Raw genomic sequence first — 21,023 nt, 5'->3', positions numbered from 1 at the left:
ACATGTACTTTTACTTCAGAAGTGATATCCACACGCTGCACATTGCTTTCATTCACTTTGTGTAGAGATCAGTCATTAATAGAGTACCATATCTCATTAACCAAATATGTTCTCATCATAGAGTTTGAGTTGTTTTTAGCCATGTAAATGATATATCCTACGAAAGTGACAGCCCTGGTGCGCCAGCCAGGGTGTTCAAGTGCTTGTCCGCATCCTGGCCTGTGAATTCCATTGCACAGCCGGTCCAGTACGTAAACATGCAAGCAGTGACCTGATTAACCAAATATCGGACAAACTGTCTGCAAGACAGGTTTTTGGGCTAAAAAAACAGTCCCTGGTGGTCTAGTGGCTAGGATTCGGCGCTCTCACCGCCGCGGCCTGGGTTCGATTCCCGGTCAGGGAACAACTTTCTTTACATACACAACTGTTGTGTAGCAAAAAATACATTTGTTACTTCCTTAATTAAATTCTTATACTACTTTTACTCCAGAAGTGATCTCCACACGCTGCACATTGCTTTCATTCACTTTGTGTAGAGATCAGTCATTAATGGAGTACCATATCTCATTAACCAAATATGTTCTCATCATAGAGTTTGAGTTGTTTTTAGCAATGTAAATGATATATCCTAAGAAAGTGTCAGCCATGGTGCGCCAGCCAGGCTGTTCATGTGCTTGTCCGCATCCTGGCCTGTAAATTCCAATGGACAGCCGGTCCAGTACGTAAACATGCAGGCAGTGACCTGATTAACCAAATATCGGACAAACTGCCTGCAAGGCAGGTTTTCGGGCTAAAAAAACAGTCCCTGGTGGTCTAGTGGCTAGGATTCGATGCTCTCACCGCCGCGACCGGGGTTCGATTCCCGTTCAGGGAACAACTTTCTTTACATACACAACTGTTGTGTAGCAAAAAATACATTTGTTACTTCCTTCCTACATGTACTTTTACTTCAGAAGTGATATCCACACGCTGCACATTGCTTTCATTCACTTTGTGTAGAGATCAGTCATTAATAGAGTACCATATCTCATTAACCAAATATGTTCTCATCATAGAGTTTGAGTTGTTTTTAGCCATGTAAATGATATATCCTACAAAAGTGACAGCCCTGTTGCGCCAGCCAGGGTGTTCAAGTGCTTGTCCGCATCCTGGCCTGTGAATTCCATTGCACAGCCGGTCCAGTACGTAAACATGCAGGCAGTGACCTGATTAACCAATTATCTGGCCAACTGCCTGCAAGGCAGGTTTTTGGGCTAAAAAAACAGTACCTGGTGGTCTAGTGGCTAGGATTCGGCGCTCTCACCGCCGCGGCCTGGGTTCGATTCCCGGTCAGGGAACAACTTTCTTTACATACACAACTGTTGTGTAGCAAAAAATACATTTGTTACTTCCTTCCTACATGTACTTTTACTTCAGAAGTGATATCCACACGGTGCACATTGCTTTCATTTACTTTGTGTAGAGATCAGTCATTAATAGAGTACCATATCTCATTAACCAAATATGTTCTCATCATAGAGTTTGAGTTGTTTTTAGCCATGTAAATGATATATCCTACGAAAGTGACAGCCCTGGTGCGCCAGCCAGGGTGTTCAAGTGCTTGTCCGCATCCTGGCCTGTGAATTCCATTGCACAGCCGGTCCAGTACGTAAACATGCAAGCAGTGACCTGATTAACCAAATATCGGACAAACTGTCTGCAAGACAGGTTTTTGGGCTAAAAAAACAGTCCCTGGTGGTCTAGTGGCTAGGATTCGGCGCTCTCACCGCCGCGGCCTGGGTTCGATTCCCGGTCAGGGAACACCTTTCTTTACATACACAACTGTTGTGTAACAATAAATATATTTGTTACTTCCCTAATTAAATTTTTATACTACTTTTACTTCAGAAATGATGGCCACATGCTGTTCATTACTTTCATTCGCTTTGTGTAAAGTTCAGTCATTAATAGAATACCATACCTCATGCACCAAATATGTTCTCATCATAGAGTTTGAGTTGTTTTTAGCCATGTAAATGTAATATCCTAAGAAAGTGACAGCCCTGGTGCGCCAGCCAGGATGTTCATGTGCTTGTCCGCATCCTGGCCTGTGAATTCCAATGCAGAGCCGGTACAAGTACATGAACATGCAACTAAAACCATGATGGGCAGTGACCTGATTGACCAATTATCTGGCAAACTGCCTGCAAGGCAGGTTTTTGGGCTGAAAAAACAGTCCCTGGTGGTCTAGTGGCTAGGATTCGGCGCTTTCACCCTTGGGCCCGGGTTCGATTCCCGGTCAGGGAACAGATTTCTTTACATACACACCTGTTGTGTAGCAAAAAATACATTTGTTACTTCCTTAATTAAATTCTTTTACTACTTTTACTCCATAAGTGATCTCCACACGCTGCACATTGCTTTCATTCACTTTGTGTAGAGATCAGTCATTAATAGAGTACCATATCTCATTAACCAAATATGTTTTCATTATAGGGTTTGAATTGTTTTTAGCCATGTAAATGATATATCCTAAGAAAGTGACAGCCATGGTGCGCAAGCCAGGCTGTTCATGTGCTTGTCCGCATCCTGGCCTGTGAATCCTAATGCACAGCCGGTCCAGTACGTAAACATGCAGGCAGTGACCTGATTAACCAATTATCTGGCAAACTGCCTGCAAGGCAGGTTTTTGGGCTTAAAAAACGGTCCCTGGTGATCTAGTGGCTAGGATTCGGCGCTCTCACCGCCGCGGCCCGGGTTTGATTCCCGGTCAGGGAACAACTTTCTTTACATACACAACTGTTGTGTAGCAAAAAATACATTTGTTACTTCCTTCCTACTTTTACTTCAGAAGTGATATCCACACGCTGCACATTGCTTTTATTCACTTTGTGTAGAGATCAGTCATTAATAGAGTACCATATCTCATTAACCAAATATGTTCTCATCATAGAGTTTGAGTTGTTTTTAGCCATGTAAATGATATATCATAAGAAAGTGACAGCCCTGGTGCGCCAGCCAGGGTGTTCATGTGCTTGTCCGCATCCTGGCCTGTGAATTCCAATGCACAGCCGGTCCAGTACGTAAACATGCAGGCAGTGACCTGATTAACCAATTATCTGGCCAACTGCCTGCAAGGCAGGTTTTTGGGCTAAAAAAACAGTCCCTGGTGGTCTAGTGGCTAGGATTCGGTGCTCTCACCGCCGCGGCCCGGGTTCGATTCCCGTTCAGGGAACAACTTTCTTTAAATACACAACTGTTGTGTAGCAAAAAATACATTTGTTACTTCCTTCCTACTTTTACTTCAGAAGTGATATCCACACGCTGCACATTGCTTTCATTCACTTTGTGTAGAGATCAGTCATTAATAGAGTACCATATTGTAATGGAAAAATTGTACTTTAATGCTTCTTGGGTTCATTTCTGACTCTGCATAGTGACCATGCATTCTGTACTTGTTGATTAGACCCAGAACTGAGCATTCTCAGACAGACAATCTATCTCCCTCTCAAGGTGACCGATTGTTCATGGCCTGAGTCTGCCTTTTAACCCTGGGCTCAGGCTCCTTTCTGTCTGATGCCTCACCAGACCCAAGGCTGTAGCCTTGTTTATTCCCTGTGTAATATGAACATCTTCACCCACAGTGTGATAAGGAGATTCCACCAGGTCCAGGGAAAAAGGTTAAAAGGCAGAAGCAACTTGAGGATCGTGGGCTCTTTGCATCACACCTTCGTGGTGTGTGCACTGATCTCCCCAGCTGGTTTTCTTTTCTTTTTGATTTGCTTTCCCCATTATTTTTATTTTCTTTATTATTTCAATAAATCGCACAAAAAGGACAACTCTCTCTCATCTACTTCTTTATGGAAAATTTCCACCACAGAAATTGGCGTCTACGAACAGGATCCGCTGCAGGTCGTCTGGACGGTGTGACCAGGGACGGCGGTCCTGAGGACTAGGGTCGCTCAGCCTCCAAACCTCTACAGCTGTTCTGAGTGGGAGGACTGCTCACCCGTCTGGATCGCCTCTGACGAGATCCAACGAACTCAAAAATCCAACGAACACAAAATCCAACCTCTACTCGGCCCGGTGAGAGAGATTCCGTTTTGTTGCGACTTGTTGAAGAAAAAAAAAAAAAAAAAACAGATCGGGTTTGAAATTGGTTTCAGTTATTCGGGGTTTACTTGGTTCTGATCATTTGGTTTAGGGAAAGTAAGGCAAATAACAATTAATTCTAAAACATCTGCAACTAGACTAAAACAAACAACGACAAAAGAAAAATATAATTAGGACTAGAGATAATAATATTTCTAAAACGACTATTTGGCTGAAAACATCCAAAAATATTATATATATTTTTTTTTATTTTAAATTTAATATTCGGGTAAAATTAATTAGGTCAAAGTCTGCCCTGGTGGTCGAGACGGTGGTTGCTAAGGGTTGGCTCGTGGGACCGAGCTTGTTTTGTCTGTATTGAGGATACAGACCAGTGTGCAGATCTGAGCGCAGTCCAAAGGGTGTGGACAAGGAAATAAAAGACGGCTTCTGAAATATGGAGCGCGTTTGCAGGGGGAAGTGGTTTTGAGATACGAGGGACCCGGGTCTTAGAGGGGCCTGACGGTGAGGGACCACTTCCGAGAACCCTGTCGCTGATCTGAGCGGTTCCCTTTCTACGGAGACGTCCGTGGAAGAGAAATTTCGAAAAAAGGTTCCGGCCGGAACACATAAAAATCTAAGGCAGGAAACCGCCGGGACTCTGAAAGATGGGTTCGGGGCAATCTAAGTCTCCACCACCAGACTGCAGCATTACAAAATTAACGAGACGTAAATATGGTGATGAGTGCGTGTCATGTCTTCACGACTGGACAAAACATTATGGGTTTCAAGAAGGTGGATCACTCAGTGTGAAGGACATACGCGCTTTAAAAGAAAAATTAGAAGAGAAGGAGAAACAGCTCCGTAAAAGTAGAACGATCAAAGTTAAAACCTTAGAAGAAATTGAATTAAACAACAGATGCCTTGAGTTTTGGGTTCAAGAATCAGAACGCAGGGAAAGAGAGAAATGCCAAAAGAAGGGAGAAAGGACAAAAGTGGTGACGTAGCTGGCAGAAAAGATAACAACTCTGTGGAGGCTCACACACCGCCACTATACACACACCACACACATATCATGTCAAGAGCAAATGCTCCCATTCTTTCTGCTCTCTATTCTAATGCAGAACTGAGCGCGATGAGGGTAAATCCGGATCTGGACTCCTTTCCCACCATCAGCAGAAGAACCGAAGGAGAAGAAGCGCCAACCAACAACCAGAACAGGGTGGAAGCTCTGACACCACAGCAGCTGGAGGACACAGACCACAGCATGGACGCCTCAGCGACTCCCACAACGTCTGCAGCCATCACGTTCTGGGCTCATCAGATGAACCAGCTACTACAAGCGTGTGTGTCTGACAGACACCTGCTTATGACAATCAGCAAAGGAAAACAAGGACAGAGCAACAGCAGAGAAGACGTGCTCTGACACAGACACTGGTTGAAACAACAGGAGAGGCTTCAGACGTGATCGGCCCAAAAGAGCTGCATCTGAGGATGCAGGAAAGGTCTGTCATCGAGGAACAACTGTCCCATCGAAAGGCTTCACCCACTGGCGCTCACATCAGACTGATGGTTGGGGAAGGAGGAAGGTGACGGTTCCTTTTCACGTGACGTACAAGACGGTACCGCAAAAACACACACACATTCATACACGCAATGAAGAAACACGCTTACAGCTGATACACGCTCAAATTCATGTTCATGCTTATCTGCTCGCAATGAAGAATCGCTTTTTGCTCAAAGGAATCCCACAGAGTGATTTTAAAATGATGACAAACAGCTAAATGACAACTGCTGCATGACTTTACAGTCTGATGGGTTTAAACTATTTTAATTTGCAACAAATTCAGTAATAAAATCCTTCATGTTTCTAAAAAAGATTTGTGCACAATATAGGTTTGTCTGGCCAGACTGTAGGAAAAAAAAACAAAACCAGACTATAGGAAGACTGAAACTGACTGAAACAGACTATAAATGACTATTAAAGGGAAGACGACTATTAGAGAGAAGTAATAATAATTACTGTACATACCAGACAATAAAAGAAAAACTTACTGTGCCTCTGTCTTGCACGACATCAGACGGCAAGACACTCATTTTTGCTTTCAAACTTATGCCCAGTAAATTTATTAGGAAGAGATCTCATGTGTAGTTTAGGTATTTCACTGATTTCCACTCCGGAGGGAGTGCAGGTCACAACCACGGACAATGTGAATAATTATTCCTTTGTTTGTGCTAATTTCAGCTCAGAGCCGCTGCTCTACTCTTATCAGTGGCTGCTGAAGGGAGGGGCTGTAACTGAGGCCCTCATACAGGCTGCTCGACAGCTTGTTTCCTCACAGAATACGACCTTTAGAGACGCATCTGACCTGTCTTGTACAGCACATGTGTCCACTGGTCCTGATGAGGAGTTTGAAAAATCATGGTTACACACACATGCGGACAAACTGACCTCAACCTCTCTATTCTGGGATGAACATAGGTCTGCGCTTGCGATTTCTCTCACTAACGAACAAGAGAGATTTGTTGATGCTTATTCTGCAGATCCACATGTCCTTCTGTCAAAACATGACGGAGACAGATGGCAGGACTTGGGTCCTTTCGTGGACAGATGTCAACGGGAAGGAGACTGGCAAACGACTTCCGACCCGAATGTGATGTATTCACCTACTTTGCATGCTTACAAAAAACTTTTTCAGTCTATCTTTCATGCGCAGTGCACAGTGCACTTGGTACCACAACATTACACACACACTCCACACCACGTGTTTTTGTCAGAGGACGCTCTGACGCAGTATCCAGCCTTACAGGAAGTTCCGGCTTCCCTGTGGGCCACACACAAATATGATGTAGGTTTGATCAAAGGATGTGACCCAGTGGTCATCACGCCAAAATCTGACTACAGACCATGCAAACAGCAATACCCTTTAAAGAGAGAAGCAATTGAAGGAATAACACCGGTGTTTAACTCTCTTTTGAAAGCAGGAGTCGTTGTCCCATGTGACAACTCTCCAGTGAGGACTCCACTCTTCCCAGTTAAGAAAATCAGAGACAAAGGACAGCCAACAGAATGGAGGTTTGTCCAGGATCTGCAAGCAGTAAATGCGGCGGTCCAACCACGCGCGCCTACGGTACCGAACCCCTACACAATTCTTTCTCAGGTTCCGCCCAAGGCTAAATTTTTTTCAGTAATTGATTTGGCCAATGCTTTTTTTCAGCGTGCCCATCCACAAAGACAGTCAATTCTGGTTTGCTTTTGAATTCAACGGAAAGTCATACACTTTTACCAGACTGTGCCAGGGGTATTCAGAAAGCCCTACCATCTACAATATGGCACTAAAAGACAGCCTGGATGATCTTGTCTTGTCCCCAGGCACCGCCCTGCTGCAGTACGTTGACGACTTGATGATCTGCACTGAGGATCAGGAAACTTGCAAAGCAGATACGATCAAGCTGCTGAAACACCTGCATGGTGCTGGACACAAAGCAAGTCTGTCTAAATTACAGTTTGTTCAGACTGAAGTTACCTTCTTAGGTCACATCATCACCGCTGAAGGGAAATCCATTTCACCTAAAAGAGCTGAAGCTATTCAGAACCTGCCTAAACCGTGCACATACAAACAGCTTATGTCCTTTTTAGGCATGTGCTCTTATTGCAGGAATTTCATTCCTAACTGCGCCGTCTTGGAGGCTCCGCTTAGAGCTCTGATGCAGACGTCTTCTGCATCCACCACCCGCCTCACGTGGACATCTGAGGCTGAACAGGCGTTCACCGACCTCAAACTAGCTCTTCAGTCGGCTCCTACTTTGGGTCTGCCTGACCCTACGCGACCTTTCACCCAAACAGTGGATGAGAAATCAGGTTGTATGACCTCTGTCCTTCTACAGGATCACGGAGGGCGTCCACGCCCTGTAGCCTATTTCTCTGCTAAGCTTGACCCAGTCGCTGCGGGGCTCCCACGATGCCTCCGAGCAGTGGCTGCGGCAGAGAAAGCCGTGCTGGCATCACGTGACATTGTTGGCTATTCTGATGTCACCCTGCTGGTTCCTCATGCCGTGTCTTTGATCCTTTTGGAACAAAAAACATCGCATCTTTCTACAGCCCGATGGCTTAGATACAACACCATCCTACTGGAAATGCCAAACATCACTGTCAAAAGGTGCAATGTGCTTAACCCAGCCACTTTGTTTCCAGGCCCTGACGATGGCGAGCCTCACAACTGTGTTTCGGTCTTGAACCAGGTTTGCACTCCGCGCCCAGATCTATCGGAGGTGCCAATTCCTAACTGTGACCTCGTTCTCTTTGTTGATGGCTCCGCCTCTAGAGACCCTGCTTCGGGCCACTGTCAGGTTGGATATGCAGTCTGCACCTCTCATACTGTTTTACAGTCTGGCCCTTTGCCAGGACATTACTCTGCTCAGGCTGCGGAGTTGATTGCACTGACCGAAGCCTGTAAATTGGCTGAAGGGAAGTCTCCTACTATCTACACAGACTCCAGATACGCTTTTGGCGTCACACATGACTTTGGTGCTCTGTGGAAACACAGAAAGTTTTTGAAATCTGATGGCAAACCTATCTTGCATCATGATAAGGTTGCTGATCTGCTCGACGCAATTCTGTTACCAGCTGCAATTGCTGTATGTAAGTGCCCTGCACACACTGGGGGCACTGATCCCATCTCTGCTGGAAACGCACGCGCTGATGCTGCTGCGAAGGCAGCTGCCCGACTTCCCCTTCCCTTTGCTCCCTGCCTCTTATCCTCCACCTCTACCCGACCTCCCTCTCCTCCCTCTGCTCTCCCGGATCTTCAGACATTCTCTACCCCACAGGAACGCAAGCTCTGGCTGACGAATGGCGCCACCAGTAGCCATGGCGTTTGGTATGGGCCCGACGGCAAACCTTGCCTACCTAAACACTTTTTCCCTCATTTCGCGAAGTTGACACATGGACTAGACCATGTATCAAAGGGGGGAATGTTAGATGCTCTTACAAAACATTGGTACACTAAGGGATTTTCAATCTATGCACAAAAATACTGTGAAGCATGTATGACATGCGCCCGGCTGTGAAGATCGCAGAAAGAGCGACTTGGATCCACTCCAGCCACTGCAGGAAGGTCCCGGATCCGACAGACGACCCTCCATCTCCATCTACACCACACGAGAAAACCACCACTGTCGAAAAGAATTGAGAAGGACGACCCTCGCTGTGCTCACACACGCACTGAGGCGAGGCTGCGTTGACCGTTCAGCTAAAGGTGTGAGCCAAGCGCCGCCTGAAGCTGCGCCGATGAATCACACTATCAGACCATACATCTACACACACGCTCCTGGGAAAACACACACACGAGCAGCCTTGAGTTGCCGACGCTGGACGACGTGTAGACTCTTCACATCACGGGAGTGACAGTGACTCAGACGACATTGGAAGGAAACCTGGAGGTGATAACGAATCCCAGGTGTCTCTGTGATCAGCTGATCACAACCTGAAGAACCCCAACGAACTGTCAAGGTGTCAACAAACAGGTTGGAAACAATCTAACGCTACTGTTCAACAGGAAGAAGAAGACATTGATTGTGACCCTGTTGTTTTTGATATGTTACTCTAATATTTGCTCTAAATTATGTGATTGATTTACATGTATACCTCTCTGTGATTTTCATCCAATATTCTTAAACAAAGCATTTTATGCTCCCACTTGATTCACACTTTCACACAAATTTTTATCTTCCACTGACACAATGCACTACATTCAGGAATCCGGACACCGATTCACTCATTGATTCTGATGCTGACTCTGTAGAGGATGATGTTGACAACGAGGACCACAAAGATGACTCCGATGATGATGGTAGTGACACAGAGACTGACGCCACAATAGTTTAAATCAACATATAACCCTCTTCCTATTTTTGCTTGACTGAACGTGATCTGATTGATTATAGGCTTATGTCCCTGTCTTTCCAAAGCTCATACACAAGGGTTATTCTAGTATAACTACCCACAAAAACAGCTCACAATCTTTTATCCCTACGCCATTTACATTTTTATAAGCAATACATTTAATTCATTTTTAAAGAATGCTTTATTACTATAGAATGAATGCCACGATTGACAATTTTTACTGTTTTAATGTTTGATTAATGTGTAATCAAAAGGGGGGAAATGTAATGGAAAAATTGTACTTTAATGCTTCTTGGGTTCATTTCTGACTCTGCATAGTGACCATGCATTCTGTACTTGTTGATTAGACCCAGAACTGAGCATTCTCAGACAGACAATCTATCTCCCTCTCAAGGTGACCGATTGTTCATGGCCTGAGTCTGCCTTTTAACCCTGGGCTCAGGCTCCTTTCTGTCTGATGCCTCACCAGACCCAAGGCTGTAGCCTTGTTTATTCCCTGTGTAATATGAACATCTTCACCCACAGTGTGATAAGGAGATTCCACCAGGTCCAGGGAAAAAGGTTAAAAGGCAGAAGCAACTTGAGGATCGTGGGCTCTTTGCATCACACCTTCGTGGTGTGTGCACTGATCTCCCCAGCTGGTTTTCTTTTCTTTTTGATTTGCTTTCCCCATTATTTTTATTTTCTTTATTATTTCAATAAATCGCACAAAAAGGACAACTCTCTCTCATCTACTTCTTTATGGAAAATTTCCACCACACATATCTCATTAACCAAATATGTTCTCATCATAGAGTTTGAGTTGTTTTAGCCATGTAAATGATATATCCTGCGAAAGTGACAGCCATGGTGCGCCAGCCAGGGTGTTCAAGTGCTTGTCCGCATCCTGGCCTGTGAATTCCATTGCACAGCCGGTCCAGAACGTAAACATGCAGGCAGTGACCTGATTAGCCAATTATCTGGCAAACTGCCTGCAAGACAGGTTTTTGGGCTTAAAAAACGGTCCCTGGTGGTCTAGTGGCTAGGATTCGGCGCTCTCACCGCCGCGGCCCGGGTTTGATTCCCGGTCAGGGAACAACTTTCTTTACATACACAACTGTTGTGTAGCAAAAAATACATTTGTTACTTCCTTCCTACTTTTACTTCAGAAGTGATATCCACACGCTGCACATTGCTTTTATTCACTTTGTGTAGAGATCAGTCATTAATAGAGTACCATATCTCATTAACCAAATATGTTCTCATCATAGAGTTTGAGTTGTTTTTAGCCATGTAAATGATATATCATAAGAAAGTGACAGCCCTGGTGCGCCAGCCAGGGTGTTCATGTGCTTGTCCGCATCCTGGCCTGTGAATTCCAATGCACAGCCGGTCCAGTACGTAAACATGCAGGCAGTGACCTGATTAACCAATTATCTGGCCAACTGCCTGCAAGGCAGGTTTTTGGGCTAAAAAAACAGTCCCTGGTGGTCTAGTGGCTAGGATTTGGCGCTCTCCCCGCCGCGGCCTGGGTTCAATTCCCGGTCAGGGAACAGCTTTCTTTACATACACAACTGTTGTATAACAATAAATACATTTGTTACTTCCCTAATTAAATTCTTATACTACTTTTACTTCAGAAGTGATCTCCACACGCTGCACATTGCTTTCATTCACTTTGTGTAGAGATCAGTCATTAATAGAGTACCATATCTCATTAACCAAATATGTTCTCATCATAGAGTTTGAGTTGTTTTTAGCCATGTAAATGATATATCCTAAGAAAGTGACAGCCCTGGTGCGCCAGCCAGGGTGTTCAAGTGCTTGTCCGCATCCTGGCCTGTGAATTCCATTGCACAGCCGGTCCAGTACGTAAACATGCAAGCAGTGACCTGATTAACCAAATATCGGAACAAACTGCCTGCAGGACGGGTTTCTGGGCTGAAAAACCAGTCCCTGGTGGTCTAGTGGCTAGGATTCGGCGCTCTCACCGCCGCGGCCTGGGTTCGATTCCCGGTCAGGGAACAGCTTTCTTTACATACACAACTGTTGTGTAACAATAAATACATTTGTTACTTCCCTAATTAAATTCTTATTATACTTTTACTTCAAAAGTTATATCCACACGCTGCATATTGCTTTCATTCACTTTGTGTAGAGATCAGTCATTAATAGAGTACCATATCTCATTAACCAAATATGTTCTCATCATAGAGTTTGAGTTGTTTTTAGCCATGTAAATGATATATCCTAAGAAAGTGACAGCCCTGGTGCGCCAGCCAGGGTGTTCAAGTGCTTGTCCGCATCCTGGCCTGTGAATTCCATTGCACAGCCGGTCCAGTACGTAAACATGCAAGCAGTGACCTGATTAACCAAATATCGGAACAAACTGCCTGCAGGACGGGTTTCTGGGCTAAAAAAACAGTCCCTGGTGGTCTAGTGGCTAGGATTCGGCGCTCTCACTGCCGCGGCCTGGGTTCGATTCCCGGTCAGGGAACAGCTTTCTTTACATACACAACTGTTGTGTAACAATAAATACATTTGTTACTTCCCTAATTAAATTCTTATACTACTTTTACTTCAGAAGTGATCTCCACACGCTGCACATTGCTTTCATTCACTTTGTGTAGAGATCAGTCATTAATAGAGTACCATATCTCATTAACCAAATATGTTCTCATCATAGAGTTTGAGTTGTTTTTAGCCATGTAAATGATATATCCTAAGAAAGTGACAGCCCTGGTGCGCCAGCCAGGGTGTTCAAGTGCTTGTCCGCATCCTGGCCTGTGAATTCCATTGCACAGCCGGTCCAGTACGTAAACATGCAAGCAGTGACCTGATTAACCAAATATCGGAACAAACTGCCTGCAGGACGGGTTTCTGGGCTAAAAAAACAGTCCCTGGTGGTCTAGTGGCTAGGATTCGGCGCTCTCACTGCCGCGGCCTGGGTTCGATTCCCGGTCAGGGAACAGCTTTCTTTACATACACAACTGTTGTGTAACAATAAATACATTTGTTACTTCCCTAATTAAATTCTTATACTACTTTTACTTCAGAAGTGATCTCCACACGCTGCACATTGCTTTCATTCACTTTGTGTAGAGATCAGTCATTAATAGAGTACCATATCTCATTAACCAAATATGTTCTCATCATAGAGTTTGAGTTGTTTTTAGCCATGTAAATGATATATCCTAAGAAAGTGACAGTGCTTGTCCGCATCCTGGCCTGTAAATTCCAATGGACAGCCGGTCCAGTACGTAAACATGCAGGCAGTGACCTGATTAACCGAATATCGGAACAAACTGCCTGCAGGACGGGTTTTTGGGCTAAATAACAGTCTCTGGTGGTCTAGTGGCTAGGATTCGGCGCTCTCACCGCAGCGGCCCGGGTTCGATTCCCGGTCAGGGAACAACTTTCTTTACATACACAACTGTTGTGTAACAATAAATACATTTGTTACTTCCCTAATTAAATTCTTATACTACTTTTACTTTAGAAATGATGGCCACATGCTGTGCATTGCTTTCATTCGCTTTGTGTAAAGTTCAGTCATTAATAGAATACCATACCTCATGCACCAAATATGTTCTCATCATAGAGTTTGAGTTGTTTTTAGCCATGTAAATGTAATATCCTAAGAAAGTGACAGCCCTGGTGCGCCAGCCAGGATGTTCATGTGCTTGTCCGCATCCTGGCCTGTGAATTCCAATGGACAGCCGGTCCAGTACGTAAACATGCAAGCAGTGACCCGATTAACCAAATATCGGACAAACTGCCTGCAGGACAGGTTTTTGGGCTAATAAAACAGTCCCTAGTGGTCTAGTGGCTAGGATTCGGTGCTTTCACCGCCGCAGCCCGAGTTCGATTCCTGGTCAGGGAACAGCTTTCTTTACATACACACCTGTTGTGTAGCAAAAAATACATTTGTTACTTCCCAAATTAAATTCTTATTATACTTTTACTTCAGAAGTGATATCCACACGCTGCATATTGCTTTAATTCACTTTGTGTAGAGATCAGTCATTAATAGAGTACCATATCTCATTAACCAAATATGTTCTCATCATAGAGTTTGAGTTGTTTTTAGCCATGTAAATGATATATCCTAAGAAAGTGACAGTGCTTGTCCGCATCCTGGCCTGTAAATTCCAATGGACAGCCGGTCCAGTACGTAAACATGCAGGCAGTGACCTGATTAACCGAATATCGGAACAAACTGCCTGCAGGACGGGTTTTTGGGCTAAATAACAGTCTCTGGTGGTCTAGTGGCTAGGATTCGGCGCTCTCACCGCAGCGGCCCGGGTTCGATTCCCGGTCAGGGAACAACTTTCTTTACATACACAACTGTTGTGTAACAATAAATACATTTGTTACTTCCCTAATTAAATTCTTATACTACTTTTACTTTAGAAATGATGGCCACATGCTGTGCATTGCTTTCATTCGCTTTGTGTAAAGTTCAGTCATTAATAGAATACCATACCTCATGCACCAAATATGTTCTCATCATAGAGTTTGAGTTGTTTTTAGCCATGTAAATGTAATATCCTAAGAAAGTGACAGCCCTGGTGCGCCAGCCAGGATGTTCATGTGCTTGTCCGCATCCTGGCCTGTGAATTCCAATGGACAGCCGGTCCAGTACGTAAACATGCAAGCAGTGACCCGATTAACCAAATATCGGACAAACTGCCTGCAGGACAGGTTTTTGGGCTAATAAAACAGTCCCTAGTGGTCTAGTGGCTAGGATTCGGTGCTTTCACCGCCGCAGCCCGAGTTCGATTCCTGGTCAGGGAACAGCTTTCTTTACATACACACCTGTTGTGTAGCAAAAAATACATTTGTTACTTCCCAAATTAAATTCTTATTATACTTTTACTTCAGAAGTGATATCCACACGCTGCATATTGCTTTAATTCACTTTGTGTAGAGATCAGTCATTAATACAGTACCATATCTCATTAACCAAATATGTTCTCATCATAGAGTTTGAGTTGTTTTTAGCCATGTAAATGATATATCCTAAGAAAGTGACAGCCCTGGTGCGCCAGCCAGGGTGTTCAAGTGCTTGTCCGCATCCTGGCCTGTGAATTCCATTGCACAGCCGGTCCAGTACGTAAACATGCAAGCAGTGACCTGATTAACCAAATATCGGAACAAACTGCCTGCAGGACGGGTTTTTGGGCTAAATAACAGTCCCTGGTGGTCTAGTGGCAGGGATTCGGCGCTCTCACCGCCGCGGCCCGGGTTCGATTCCCGGTCAGGGAACAACTTTCTTTACATACACAACTGTTGTGTAACAATAAATACATTTGTTACTTCCCTAATTAAATTCTTATACTACTTTTACTTTAGAAATGATGGCCACATGCTGTGCATTGCTTTCATTCGCTTTGTGTAAAGTTCAGTCATTAATAGAATACCATACCTCATGCACCAAATATGTTCTCATCATAGAGTTTGAGTTGTTTTTAGCCATGTAAATGTAATATCCTAAGAAAGTGACAGCCCTGGTGCGCCAGCCAGGATGTTCATGTGCTTGTCCGCATCCTGGCCTGTGAATTCCAATGGACAGCCGGTCCAGTACGTAAACATGCAAGCAGTGACCCGATTAACCAAATATCGGACAAACTGCCTGCAGGACAGGTTTTTGGGCTAATAAAACAGTCCCTAGTGGTCTAGTGGCTAGGATTCGGCGCTTTCACCGCCGCGGCCCGAGTTCGATTCCTGGTCAGGGAACAGCTTTCTTTACATACACACCTGTTGTGTAGCAAAAAATACATTTGTTACTTCCTTAATTAAATTCTTATTATACTTTTACTTCAGAAGTGATATCCACACGCTGCATATTGCTTTAATTCACTTTGTGTAGAGATCAGTCATTAATACAGTACCATATCTCATTAACCAAATATGTTCTCATCATAGAGTTTGAGTTGTTTTTAGCCATGTAAATGATATATCCTAAGAAAGTGACAGCCCTGGTGCGCCAGCCAGGGTGTTCAAGTGCTTGTCCGCATCCTGGCCTGTGAATTCCATTGCACAGCCGGTCCAGTACGTAAACATGCAAGCAGTGACTTGATTAACCAAATATCGGAACAAACTGCCTGCAGGACGGGTTTTTGGGCTAAAAAAACAGTCCCTAGTGGTCTAGTGGCTAGGATTCGGCGCTCTCACCGCCGCGGCCTGGGTTCGATTCCCGGTCAGGGAACAGCTTTCTTTACATACACAACTGTTGTGTAACAATAAATACATTTGTTACTTCCCTAATTAAATTCTTATACTACTTTTACTTTAGAAGTTATATCCACACGCTGCATATTGCTTTCATTCACTTTGTGTAGAGATCAGTCATTAATAGAGTACCATACCTCATGCACCAAATATGTTCTCATCATCGAGTTTGAGTTGTTTTTAGCCATGTAAATGTAATATCCTAAGAAAGTGACAGCCCTGGTGCGCCAGCCAGGGTGTTCAAGTGCTTGTCCGCATCCTGGCCTGTGAATTCCATTGCACAGCCGGTCCAGTACGTAAACATGCAAGCAGTGACCTGATTAACCAAATAACGGAACAAACTGCCTGCAGGACGGGTTTCTGGGCTAAAAAAACAGTCCCTGGTGGTCTAGTGGCTAGGATTCGGCGCTCTCACCGCCGCGGCCTGGGTTCGATTCCCGGTCAGGGAACAGCTTTCTTTACATACACAACTGTTGTGTAACAATAAATACATTTGTTACTACCCTAATTAAATTCTTATACTACTTTTACTTCAGAAGTGATCTCCACACGCTGCACATTGCTTTCATTCACTTTGTGTAGAGATCAGTCATTAATAGAGTACCATATCTCATTAACCAAATATGTTCTCATCATAGAGTTTGAGTTGTTTTTAGCCATGTAAATGATATATCCTAAGAAAGTGACAGCCCTGGTGCGCCAGCCAGGGTGTTCAAGTGCTTGTCCGCATCCTGGCCTGTGAATTCCATTGCACAGCCGGTCCAATACGTAAACATGCAAGCAGTGACTTGATTAACCAAATATCGGAACAAACTGCCTGCAGGACGGGTTTTTGGGCTAAAAAAACAGTCCCTAGTGGTCTAGTGGCTAGGATTCGGCGCTCTCACCGCCGCGGCCTGGGTTCGATTCCCGGTCAGGGAACAGCTTTCTTTACATACACAACTGTTGTGTAACAATAAATACATTTGTTACTTCCCTAATTAAATTCTTATACTACTTTTACTTTAGAAGTTATATCCACATGCTGCATATTGCTTTCATTCACTTTGTGTAGAGATCAGTCATTAATACAGTACCATATCTCATTAACCAAATATGTTCTCATCATAGAGTTTGAGTTGTTTTTAGCCATGTAAATGATATATCCTAAGAAAGTGACAGCCCTGGTGCGCCAGCCAGGGTGTTCAAGTGCTTGTCCGCATCCTGGCCTGTGAATTCCATTGCACAGCCGGTCCAGTACGTAAACATGCAAGCAGTGACTTGATTAACCAAATATCGGAACAAACTGCCTGCAGGACGGGTTTTTGGGCTAAAAAAACAGTCCCTAGTGGTCTAGTGGCTAGGATTCGGCGCTCTCACCGCCGCGGCCTGGGTTCGATTCCCGGTCAGGGAACAGCTTTCTTTACATACACAACTGTTGTGTAACAATAAATACATTTGTTACTTCCCTAATTAAATTCTTATACTACTTTTACTTTAGAAGTTATATCCACACGCTGCATATTGCTTTCATTCACTTTGTGTAGAGATCAGTCATTAATAGAGTACCATACCTCATGCACCAAATATGTTCTCATCATCGAGATTGAGTTGTTTTTAGCCATGTAAATGTAATATCCTAAGAAAGTGACAGCCCTGGTGCGCCAGCCAGGGTGTTCAAGTGCTTGTCCGCATCCTGGCCTGTGAATTCCATTGCACAGCCGGTCCAGTACGTAAACATGCAAGCAGTGACCTGATTAACCAAATAACGGAACAAACTGCCTGCAGGACGGGTTTCTGGGCTAAAAAAACAGTCCCTGGTGGTCTAGTGGCTAGGATTCGGCGCTCTCACCGCCGCGGCCTGGGTTCGATTCCCGGTCAGGGAACAGCTTTCTTTACATACACAACTGTTGTGTAACAATAAATACATTTGTTACTACCCTAATTAAATTCTTATACTACTTTTACTTCAGAAGTGATCTCCACACGCTGCACATTGCTTTCATTCACTTTGTGTAGAGATCAGTCATTAATAGAGTACCATATCTCATTAACCAAATATGTTCTCATCATAGAGTTTGAGTTGTTTTTAGCCATGTAAATGATATATCCTAAGAAAGTGACAGCCCTGGTGCGCCAGCCAGGGTGTTCAAGTGCTTGTCCGCATCCTGGCCTGTGAATTCCATTGCACAGCCGGTCCAGTACGTAAACATGCAAGCAGTGACCTGATTAACCAAATATCGGAACAAACTGCCTGCAGGACAGGTTTTTGGGCTGAAAAACCAGTCCCTGGTGGTCTAGTGGCTAGGATTCGGCGCTCTCACCGCCGCGGCCTGGGTTCGATTCCCGGTCAGGGAACAGCTTTCTTTACATACACAACTGTTGTGTAACAATAAATACATTTGTTACTTCCCTAATTAAATTCTTATACTACTTTTACTTCAGAAGTTATATCCACACGCTGCACATTGCTTTCATTCACTTTGTGTAGAGATCAGTCATTAATAGAGTACCATATCTCATTAACCAAATATGTTCTCATCATAGAGTTTGAGTTGTTTTTAGCCATGTAAATGATATATCCTAAGAAAGTGACAGCCCTGGTGCGCCAGCCAGGGTGTTCAAGTGCTTGTCCGCATCCTGGCCTGTGAATTCCATTGCACAGCCGGTCCAGTACGTAAACATGCAAGCAGTGACCTGATTAACCAAATATCGGAATAAACTGCCTGCAGGACGGGTTTCTGGGCTATAAAAACAGTTCCTGGTGGTCTAGTGGCTAGGATTCGGCGCTCTCACCGCCGCGGCCTGGGTTCGATTCCCGGTCAGGGAACAGCTTTCTTTACATACACAACTGTTGTGTAACAATAAATACATTTGTTACTTCCCTAATTAAATTCTTATACTACTTTTACTTCAGAAGTGATCTCCACACGCTGCACATTGCTTTCATTCACTTTGTGTAGAGATCAGTCATTAATAGAGTACCATATGTTCTCATCATAGAGTTTGAGTTGTTTTTAGCCATGTAAATGATATATCCTAAGAAAGTGACAGCCCTGGTGCGCCAGCCAGGATGTTCATGTGCTTGTCCGCATCCTGGTCTGTGAATTCCAATGGACAGCCGGTCCAGTACGTAAACATGCAGGCGGTAACCTGATTAACCAAATATTGGACAAACTGCGTGCAAGGCAGGTTTTTCAGCTAAAAAACATTCCCTGGTGGTCTAGTGGCTAGGATTCGGCGCTCTCACCACCCCGGTCAGGGAACAAATTTCTTCACATACACAACTGTTGTGTAACAATAAATACATTTGCTACTTCCTTTCATAAATCCTTACTATACTTTTACTTCAGAAGTGATCTCCACACGCTGCACATTGCTTTCATTCACTTTGTGTAGAGATCAGTCATTAATAGAGTACCATATCTCATTAACTAAATATGTTTTCATTGTAGAGTTTGAGTTGTTTTTAGCCATGTAAATGATATATCCTAAGAAAGTGACAGCCATGGTGCGCCAGCCAGACTGTTCATGTGCTTGTCCGCATCCTGGCCTGTAAATTCCAATGGACAGCCGGTCCAGTACGTAAACATGCAGGCAGTGACCTGATTAACCAATTATCTGGCAAACTGCCTGCAAGGCAGGTTTTTGGGTTAAAAAAACAGTCCCTGGTGCTCTAGTGGCTAGGATTCGGCGCTCTCACCGCCGCGGCCCGGGTTCGATTCCCGGTCAGGGAACAACTTTCTTTACATACACAACTGTTGTGTAGCAAAGAATACATTTGTTACTTCCTTCCTACATGTACTTTTACTTCAGAAGTGATCTCCACACGCTGCACATTGCTTTCATTCACTTTGTGTAGAGATCAGTCATTAATAGAGTACCATATCTCATTAACCAAATATGTTTTCATTGTAGAGTTTGAGTTGTTTTTAGCCATGTAAATGATATATCCTAAGAAAGTGACAGCCATGGTGCGCCAGCCAGGCTGTTCATGTGCTTGTCCGCATCCTGACCTGTGAATTCCAATGCAGAGCCGGTACAAGTACATGAACATGCAACTAAAACCATGATGGGCAGTTTACTGATTGACCAATTATCTGGCAAACTGCCTGCAAGACAGGTTTTTGGGCTTAAAAAACAGTCCCTGGTGGTCTAGTGGCTAGGATTCGGCGCTTTCACCGCCGCGGCCCGGGTTCGATTCCCGGTCAGGGAACAGCTTTCTTTACATACACACCTGTTGTGCAGCAACAAATACATTTGTTACTTCCCTAATTAAATTCTTATACTACTTTTACTCCAGAAGTGATCTCCACACGCTGCACATTGCTTTCATTCACTTTGTGTAGAGATCAGTCATTAATAGAGTACCATATCTCATTAACCAAATATGTTCTCATCATAGAGTTTGAGTTGTTTTTAGCCATGTAAATGATATATCCTAAGAAAGTGACAGGCCTGGTGCGCCAGCCAGGGTGTTCAAGTGCTTGTCCGCATCCTGGCCTGTGAATTCCATTGCACAGCCGGTCCAGTACGTAAACATGCAAGCAGTGACCTGATTAACCAAATATCGGAACAAACTGCCTGCAGGACAGGTTTTTGGGCTAAAAAACCAGTCCCTGGTGGTCTAGTGGCTAGGATTCGGCGCTCTCACCGCCGCGGCCCGGGTTCGATTCCCGGTCAGGGAACAGCTTTCTTTACATACACACCTGTTGTGTAGCAAAAAATACATTTGTTACTTCCTTAATTAAATTCTTATACTACTTTTACTCCAGAAGTGATCTCCACACGCTGCACATTGCTTTCATTCACTTTGTGTAGAGATCAGTCATTAATAGAGTACCATATCTCATTA

The 21,023-nt window shown here is 44.2% G+C and overlaps 1 protein-coding gene and 16 non-coding genes across 17 annotated transcripts; all 17 read left to right on the top strand.

Moving 5' to 3' along the window:
* Positions 1-331: 331 nt before the first annotated feature.
* Positions 332-403, top strand: trnae-cuc (transfer RNA glutamic acid (anticodon CUC)). Its single transcript has one exon. It is a non-coding gene; the product is annotated as a tRNA-Glu (tRNA).
* Positions 404-1,728: 1,325 nt separating this feature from the next.
* Positions 1,729-1,800, top strand: trnae-cuc (transfer RNA glutamic acid (anticodon CUC)). Its single transcript has one exon. It is a non-coding gene; the product is annotated as a tRNA-Glu (tRNA).
* An 885-nt stretch (positions 1,801-2,685) lies between these two features.
* trnae-cuc (transfer RNA glutamic acid (anticodon CUC)) lies at positions 2,686-2,757 on the top strand. The gene has a single exon. It is a non-coding gene; the product is annotated as a tRNA-Glu (tRNA).
* A 385-nt stretch (positions 2,758-3,142) lies between these two features.
* Positions 3,143-3,214, top strand: trnae-cuc (transfer RNA glutamic acid (anticodon CUC)). The gene has a single exon. It is a non-coding gene; the product is annotated as a tRNA-Glu (tRNA).
* Positions 3,215-3,365: 151 nt separating this feature from the next.
* LOC129605031 (uncharacterized) lies at positions 3,366-10,696 on the top strand. The gene is made up of 2 exons (XM_055514114.1): positions 3,366-7,202; positions 7,290-10,696. The coding sequence occupies exons 1-2, from the start codon at positions 7,174-7,176 to the stop codon at positions 9,139-9,141; spliced, it is 1,881 nt and encodes a 626-aa protein (XP_055370089.1). The 5' UTR covers positions 3,366-7,173; the 3' UTR covers positions 9,142-10,696.
* Positions 10,697-10,979: 283 nt separating this feature from the next.
* On the top strand, positions 10,980-11,051 carry trnae-cuc (transfer RNA glutamic acid (anticodon CUC)). Its single transcript has one exon. It is a non-coding gene; the product is annotated as a tRNA-Glu (tRNA).
* An 857-nt stretch (positions 11,052-11,908) lies between these two features.
* On the top strand, positions 11,909-11,980 carry trnae-cuc (transfer RNA glutamic acid (anticodon CUC)). The gene has a single exon. It is a non-coding gene; the product is annotated as a tRNA-Glu (tRNA).
* A 400-nt stretch (positions 11,981-12,380) lies between these two features.
* trnae-cuc (transfer RNA glutamic acid (anticodon CUC)) lies at positions 12,381-12,452 on the top strand. Its single transcript has one exon. It is a non-coding gene; the product is annotated as a tRNA-Glu (tRNA).
* A 400-nt stretch (positions 12,453-12,852) lies between these two features.
* Positions 12,853-12,924, top strand: trnae-cuc (transfer RNA glutamic acid (anticodon CUC)). Its single transcript has one exon. It is a non-coding gene; the product is annotated as a tRNA-Glu (tRNA).
* A 2,227-nt stretch (positions 12,925-15,151) lies between these two features.
* Positions 15,152-15,223, top strand: trnae-cuc (transfer RNA glutamic acid (anticodon CUC)). Its single transcript has one exon. It is a non-coding gene; the product is annotated as a tRNA-Glu (tRNA).
* Positions 15,224-16,566: 1,343 nt separating this feature from the next.
* trnae-cuc (transfer RNA glutamic acid (anticodon CUC)) lies at positions 16,567-16,638 on the top strand. The gene has a single exon. It is a non-coding gene; the product is annotated as a tRNA-Glu (tRNA).
* Positions 16,639-17,982: 1,344 nt separating this feature from the next.
* trnae-cuc (transfer RNA glutamic acid (anticodon CUC)) lies at positions 17,983-18,054 on the top strand. Its single transcript has one exon. It is a non-coding gene; the product is annotated as a tRNA-Glu (tRNA).
* A 400-nt stretch (positions 18,055-18,454) lies between these two features.
* Positions 18,455-18,526, top strand: trnae-cuc (transfer RNA glutamic acid (anticodon CUC)). The gene has a single exon. It is a non-coding gene; the product is annotated as a tRNA-Glu (tRNA).
* A 400-nt stretch (positions 18,527-18,926) lies between these two features.
* Positions 18,927-18,998, top strand: trnae-cuc (transfer RNA glutamic acid (anticodon CUC)). The gene has a single exon. It is a non-coding gene; the product is annotated as a tRNA-Glu (tRNA).
* An 835-nt stretch (positions 18,999-19,833) lies between these two features.
* On the top strand, positions 19,834-19,905 carry trnae-cuc (transfer RNA glutamic acid (anticodon CUC)). Its single transcript has one exon. It is a non-coding gene; the product is annotated as a tRNA-Glu (tRNA).
* A 407-nt stretch (positions 19,906-20,312) lies between these two features.
* Positions 20,313-20,384, top strand: trnae-uuc (transfer RNA glutamic acid (anticodon UUC)). Its single transcript has one exon. It is a non-coding gene; the product is annotated as a tRNA-Glu (tRNA).
* A 400-nt stretch (positions 20,385-20,784) lies between these two features.
* trnae-cuc (transfer RNA glutamic acid (anticodon CUC)) lies at positions 20,785-20,856 on the top strand. The gene has a single exon. It is a non-coding gene; the product is annotated as a tRNA-Glu (tRNA).
* Positions 20,857-21,023: the final 167 nt, after the last annotated feature.

This window comes from Betta splendens, chromosome 13, assembly GCF_900634795.4.
Source record: "Betta splendens chromosome 13, fBetSpl5.4, whole genome shotgun sequence".
NCBI lineage: Eukaryota > Metazoa > Chordata > Actinopteri > Anabantiformes > Osphronemidae > Betta > Betta splendens.
This window is presented reverse-complemented; position numbering and strand designations above follow the sequence as displayed.

What these genes read in the sequence shown, in the direction of transcription:
- LOC129605031 (XM_055514114.1), top strand. Translation starts at nt 7,174, where the DNA reads ATGCGGCGGTCCAACCACGCGCGCCTACG. An exon ending in TCCAACCACGCGCGCCTACG is followed by an intron (nt 7,203 to 7,289) that starts GTACCGAACCCC and finishes GCTTTTTTTCAG; the next exon opens with CGTGCCCATCCACAAAGACA.